This window comes from Solanum lycopersicum, chromosome 7 (assembly GCF_036512215.1).
Source record: "Solanum lycopersicum chromosome 7, SLM_r2.1".
NCBI lineage: Eukaryota > Viridiplantae > Streptophyta > Magnoliopsida > Solanales > Solanaceae > Solanum > Solanum lycopersicum.
In genome coordinates this window covers 35,784,784-35,791,059 of record NC_090806.1, presented here as the reverse complement: position 1 = coordinate 35,791,059, position 6,276 = coordinate 35,784,784, and the positions used below count along the sequence as shown (strand labels likewise).

At 35.9% G+C, this 6,276-nt stretch overlaps 1 protein-coding gene across 6 annotated transcripts; it reads left to right on the top strand.

Moving 5' to 3' along the window:
- Positions 1-450: 450 nt before the first annotated feature.
- Positions 451-5,719, top strand: LOC101268484 (inactive protein kinase SELMODRAFT_444075-like). 6 transcript variants are annotated; one of them, XR_011210670.1, is made up of 10 exons: positions 451-1,121; positions 1,710-1,864; positions 1,944-2,038; positions 2,149-3,170; positions 3,521-3,681; positions 3,989-4,065; positions 4,152-4,299; positions 4,414-4,563; positions 5,269-5,440; positions 5,634-5,719. XR_011210670.1 is itself a non-coding variant. In XM_069286823.1 (9 exons), exons 1-9 carry the CDS (start codon positions 974-976, stop codon positions 5,305-5,307), a joined length of 1,995 nt encoding a protein of 664 aa, XP_069142924.1. In that variant the 5' UTR covers positions 451-973; the 3' UTR covers positions 5,308-5,719. The 6 variants fall into 6 exon arrangements, 2 of the variants coding, with proteins under 2 accessions (XP_069142924.1, XP_069142925.1); XR_011210672.1 differs by having other exon boundaries at positions 4,409-4,563; XR_011210671.1 differs by having other exon boundaries at positions 4,409-4,563; positions 5,269-5,719.
- The last annotated feature ends 557 nt before the right edge of the window (positions 5,720-6,276 follow it).

Here is a 6,276-nt window from a genome sequence, read left to right as displayed (position 1 = left end):
TAGATAGATAGATAGATAGATAGATAGATAGATAGATAGAGAGAGATGTTATTATTTTTCATGATATTTACATTTTATATTTTATGTTTGAACATCTATAATAAGTATATTTATAAGTATAGTGTTATTATAAAGTATATATATATATAGAGAGAGAGATAGATAGATAGATAGATAGAGATATGTTATTATTTTTCATAATATTTATGTTTATAGTCTATGTTTGAACATCTATAATAAGTATATTTTTAAGTATAGTATTATTATAAAGTATATTTAAAGGGTTAAATATTACTATTATGCTATTAATTATTGACATAACCAAATCAAATAAAATAAATAAATTTATTTTGAATGGAATTGAGTTACACTTTTACAGAACCAAAAATCAAAATATCCAAACTGAATGTAGCCATAAAATGGAATGCACACCCTTAATTTCAAGTCCAAAAATATCAAAATTGAGAAAGTCAATGTTTTTGAAGGTTAACTTTCCACTTGAGAATGTGGGCAAAGGAGAGGTTATATTCTTAGAGTGTAGTTAGGTTGATTCCATTAGTACATACAGTAATAGAAAGCTATCAACGTATAAAAAGGAAGAAGAGTAGATAGGAATGCTGTGGGGTCACTGGAAAACGAACTGTTATTCAAAGTTTGTTTATCTTTCACTGTCTTTGTCCTTGATTATCGTTTCGATTTTTGTTGGGCACCGCACCCTTGTTTGATTGATCCCAATTATTATCGAAGTTTGCTGGCTTTGCTGACTATTGGATTTGTCTGCTTTTACCCTTTTTACTTAACACCAGAAAATCATGACACCTCGCTTTCTGTTTCTGGGTCACACTTTGCACATTTTATTCTTGCTTTCAGTTAAATCCGTCCAATTCTTGATTTTGGATTTGGGAATTTTTTATTTGCAACATAAACTGAATGGGTTTCTGAGAAACAATCAAACAATTTGAATTTATCTGAGATGAAGGATGTGGGAAAGAGAGTTGTGGTTGTTGCTGTGAAAGCTTCAAGAGATATTTCAAGAAGTGCTTTTATTTGGGCATTAACTCATGTGGTTCAACCTGGAGATTCTGTTAAGTTGCTGGTTCTCATTCCTAATCATACCTCAAGTAAATTCTTTTTCTGCCCTAACATACTACTAAGGGCTTTCTCCTTTTATGTTTCATTTTATTTCCTTCAATTACTGCAGAAGAAGTTTGCTATTATTGATTGTCTAATTTAGAGGATTACCCAGTTTTTTGTTTCCTTCATTTATGCTCCTTTTTTCGGAAACAGCCTCTCTACCCCGACGAGAGGTAGTGGTAACACTTCACTGGGTATGTTGCTGTTGATTGTGCAATTTAGAGGATCACCTTGTTTTTGTTTCCTTCATTTCTGCTCATCTTTTTGTGAAATGGTCTGCGTATAATCTACGCTTTCCAGACCCCAATTAGTGGGACTTTATTAGGTATGTTTTTTGTACTTGTGCTCATTTTGTTGATAATGAATAAGGCGGCTTCTTCCAGAATTTCTAGAGCTATTACCAGTTCAAGCCTTGATTCATGTCGTTGCGCTGTTTAACTTGGCCTTTGAAAGAATTAGTATATTTACTACTCATGTGATTCTAGTTTTTCTTACTCTTGGTCATCATTATTACTTTCATTTGCTACAGAGGAATATGTTAAAAGTAGTTCAGAACTGGTTGCCTACGCTTTCAGGTATAAAGCTTTGGGGTTTACGTAGATTTAACAGTGATTGCACGGCTAGCAACTGGAGATCACTGTCTGGAACGACTTTAGATCAAAAGGATTTCATTTCAGAATCGTGTACTCAAATGTTGCTTCAACTTCATGATATTTATGATCCAAATAAAGTAAGTTATCTATCTAATTCTGAAATCTTAGTTCCCTCACAAACATAGGATTACCACATCATTCTGTTCTATTTCACAGATGAAGGTGAAGGTCAAAGTCATTTCTGGATCACAGTCTGGAGTAGTAGCTGCTGAAGCTAGGAGAGTTCAGACTCGATGGGTGGTATTGGATAAGTAATATGGTGTACATCTTATTTCATGTTTTCATATAAAAACTATTGTTTCTTGCATCTGATTAAAATGTAGGTGTTCTTTTGTTGCTAAATGCATGTACTCATGTCCAGGAGAATGAAAAAAGAGGCTAGAATCTGTATGGAGCAACTGGAATGCAATATTGTTCAGATGAAAAACTCTCAACCAAAAGTGCTTCGTTTGAATTTCCTTGGATCCCCCAACACTGAAACTGAAGTCTCCCGTACGTCACAAGCATCTTCGAAACATTTAGGTGAAAAGTCTGATGATCACTGGAATGAGATTCGGGTGCCGAATGTGACTCCAGCAAGTAGTCCAGAGCATTCATCGTTCACCACAACTGATGCTGGGACATCCTCAATTTCCAGTCTAGACATAGGGACTTCTCCTCTTTTCTTCTCAGAGGTCAATTGGGATACGAAGAAGACCTTTTCACACAAAAGCAATCATTATTCAGATGAATCCGATTCTGATACTGATAGTGAAAAACTGAGTTCACCTACCACAAGCATATGCTCCCAGCAATGGATGCAAGACATTCTTGTTGCAGCTAAGGATTTCTCACATTACTTAAAGAGAGACTCACCAAGATCAAAAGGCACACTGCTAAAGTTAAAGCATGATGCTTTCCCAGAGAAATTATTTGGACTTGATCGAGAGCCTAAAGTTTGCTCAAAAAAAAAAGGGCATGATGTGGAAATAAACAGTAATATGAGAAAAATGATGTTATTAAACAAAAGTTCTCCCGCTGATCCTCCTCCACTTTGTTCAATATGTCAACACAAGGCACCTTTATTTGGAAAACCACCTCGGTGGTTCACTTATTCTGAGCTCGAACACGCTACCAGTCGATTTTCACAAGCTAACTTTTTGGCTGAGGGTGGGTATGGTTCTGTACATCGTGGACACCTACCAGATGGCCAAGTCATAGCAGTCAAGCAATACAAATCAGCTAGTTCACAGGGAGACCTTGAATTTTGCTCTGAAGTGGAGGTCCTGAGCTGTGCTCAACATCGAAATGTGGTGATGCTGATAGGCTTCTGTGTGGAAGATGGAAGAAGGTTACTAGTTTATGAGTACATCTGCAATGGCTCTTTAGATTCTCACCTTTATGGTACCAACTTCTCTAGTCATATGTTTTTATATCTCAATACTCATTAAACCCCATATCCAGTTCTTGATCTATATGACATTGAAATGATTTAAGTGAGTGGAAATTTAAACTGTTATTTTCTTCTTTTTTTTTTCTTCTAATTTTATAATCTTGAGTGTGAGATTCCACTTCTAGTCATAAAGTGTTTTTTCACCTTACGAACTCGCTTTATATGGACGATTATTATGAGAACTTCTTTTGGTCATGTGTAGAGCATGTAGAGAACAACGAAGTTTTTTGAAAGCTTCGGAACCTGTCAAAAACTGTGCAACCCATAATTATATGTTCATAACCAAGTTGTCAATGCACAGGACGTAATGGACATCCATTAAATTGGTCAGCACGTCAAAAGATTGCTGTGGGAGCTGCTCGAGGACTGAGATACCTGCATGAGGAGTGCAGAGTAGGTTGTATTGTTCATCGTGACATGCGGCCAAGTAATATCCTCCTAACTCATGATTTTGAGCCATTGGTGCGTATTGCTCTTTTACACTTTAGTTTCTCTATTTGCATTATTGCTTGTCATGTTTTGGCCTTCTTTATTTACTTTAAAAGAACACAAGCTTTAGTTGATTTTTGTAAATCTGTGTTCTACATGATGGAAGGGAAAAACAGTTTTCTGAAATATCTTCTGTAATTGTCTTTAAAATGTAGTAGAGTATTTGTTCTCTAAATCTGGTCACAAAACAAACTTCTACTTGTTCTTGCTTGGTTCTAATATTCTTTTTTTTCTTCTTCTATTTTAAGCCCCCTTTCTTCACTTTTTCATTGTGATATAGGTTGGAGACTTTGGGCTGGCAAGGTGGCAACCTGAAGGAAACTTAGGAGTTGATACCAGAGTAATTGGAACGTTTGGGTAAATAACTGTATATGAAACCTTACACAGTTGTCCCGGCACACTATCTTTCGGCCTATTAGTTGGTGCAACTTTTTCTTGTTCAGGTACTTGGCACCGGAATATGCTCAAAGTGGTCAAATAACTGAAAAAGCTGATGCATACTCATTTGGTATAGTACTATTGGAACTTGTCACTGGAAGAAAAGCTATAGACATTAACCGCCCAAAGGGCCAGCAGTCCCTCAGTGAATGGGTATGAGTTCTCTAAGTTTTCCTTGTGTTTTACTGGCACATTAGTGTCTGGGTATACCCATGCTTTAATGGTTTAGAGTACTAATAGTTTATCCTTATAATCCGAATAGAGCAGGCACGTCCTCTGCTTCGAAAGAGTGCCATCTCTGAACTCATCGACCCATGTCTAGTGAACTGCTGCTTGGAGCAGGAGGTTCGTGGCATGCTACATTGTGCTTCATTATGCATTCGCCGAGACCCTAATTCAAGGCCGAGGATGTCTCAGGTAGAGATATATACTGAATGTAGCTGTCTAAAAATTTAAACTTGTGAGAAAACGGCCTATTTTTGCTACCATAGTTTCTAGTTCTGGAAGCTAATTATATGCTCTGACTATAATGACTCTGGTCCAAACTATCGACCAATTGCAAAAGCTTCACTTGATAGACCTCAACAGTAAACAGCAGCAAGTAATTGAAGTTCATTAGTTCTTCATATAATATTTTTGACTCTAGAGATATATAGTAATACGAGAAGACAAAATTGTCTACCCCCACCCCAAAAAACAAAAGAATCAGAAAGGACCTAATGTTAATAGATTCTTCATGACTGGTGTTTCAGCTTTGTTTCAATAAGAGATCATTCTTGAGTAAAGTTATTAAAACTCAGGAAGTTCCTCATGGCTCAATAATCATAGGAGGTTAGAGCCGGTGCTTGCCGGTACTCTATTGTTTGATTCATCATCTAACACTCTTGTTTCTGGTCTGCTCTATAAGAAGGAAAACATTGCTTATATCACTAGAGTAGTACGAACTGGCATATAACCATGTCATTTGTAATTGCTTATCATCAACAAGCAAAGCTCATGTTACTTTCAAGGTCAAACTTAATGACATTATGTTAGTAACACCTCAGAATATAATTCATCTGAAAACTATAATATGATCCTTATGTATATACACACTTCTTGTTGTTCTCATTGCACTTGTAGGTACTTCGGATGTTGGAAGGTGACGTGTTAGTGAGCTAGGTTTGTAGTGAACACAATGCTCTGCAGTTGATGTTCAAAAGAAGTCGAGCTTGAAAAAGACAATCGAACCGAGTTAGAAAGGACATTTCAGAATAATGCTCCACCTGTTCTGGACTGCAAGAAGATGCCACAGGTAGAGAGGTCTCCTATATATGAGACAAGGGGAGCTTACATGATAAAATAACAATGATGTCATGGCCATTTTTAGTCCTCCCACCATCATATACCAAATTTTGTTGCACTTCATGATCCACATGCATGATAGAAGGTGTAAAGCAGTGATAATATTAATGTGTTTTTTTTTGTTTGTTTTTTATGCATAGTAGAATTAGGAGACGTTGGATATAGGAATGGCAGTGGAATTGTAACTTGTCTACAATCTCTGGAAATGCAATGGCATGGCTTGATTTCACAGTTTCTTGAATTTTTATGCTGTTTGCTTGGTAGAATCCCTTGGAAGATCAACTCAACCGTTGCAGAAATAACCCTAGTCTAAATAGTGAAGCTACTACTAGCAAGGAGAAGGGGGTTCTTACAAATGTACATTTCAAAACAGTTTATATCTTATATAGTCCTATAATTTATTTATAAATAGACTAACCAACATATTTAACAATGATTTTTAGGAAGCTAAATTTCTTTCAATGTTATTTTTGTCCTTCTTCCCCTAGCCGCCAAGAACCCTTTCTCTCCATTTTTCAAATTTATATAACACAATAATTGTGGAGAAAACGATCAAAATGCTCTTTGATGTATAGAGGTTGCTTCATTTTGGTCCTTAATTTGTTCTAGGTGATCGAAATAATCCTTAATATATTATAAAATGTGTTCAATTTCCCCCCAAAAGTGTTAAATATAACTATGAAGCCGACATAACTTACAAAATTTACCATTTTTTGCCATCTTTATTAATTCAAAGAAAGAGTTTCATTAATTTTAACAGTATTTTTTCTCTAACAACTAACCACA

What these genes read in the sequence shown, in the direction of transcription:
- LOC101268484 (XM_069286823.1), top strand. Translation starts at nt 974, where the DNA reads ATGAAGGATGTGGGAAAGAGAGTTGTGGTTGTTGCTGTGAAAGCTTCA. An exon ending in CATTCCTAATCATACCTCAA is followed by an intron (nt 1,122 to 1,709) that starts GTAAATTCTTTT and finishes CTACGCTTTCAG; the next exon opens with GTATAAAGCTTTGGGGTTTA. An exon ending in TTTAGATTCTCACCTTTATG is followed by an intron (nt 3,171 to 3,520) that starts GTACCAACTTCT and finishes GTCAATGCACAG; the next exon opens with GACGTAATGGACATCCATTA.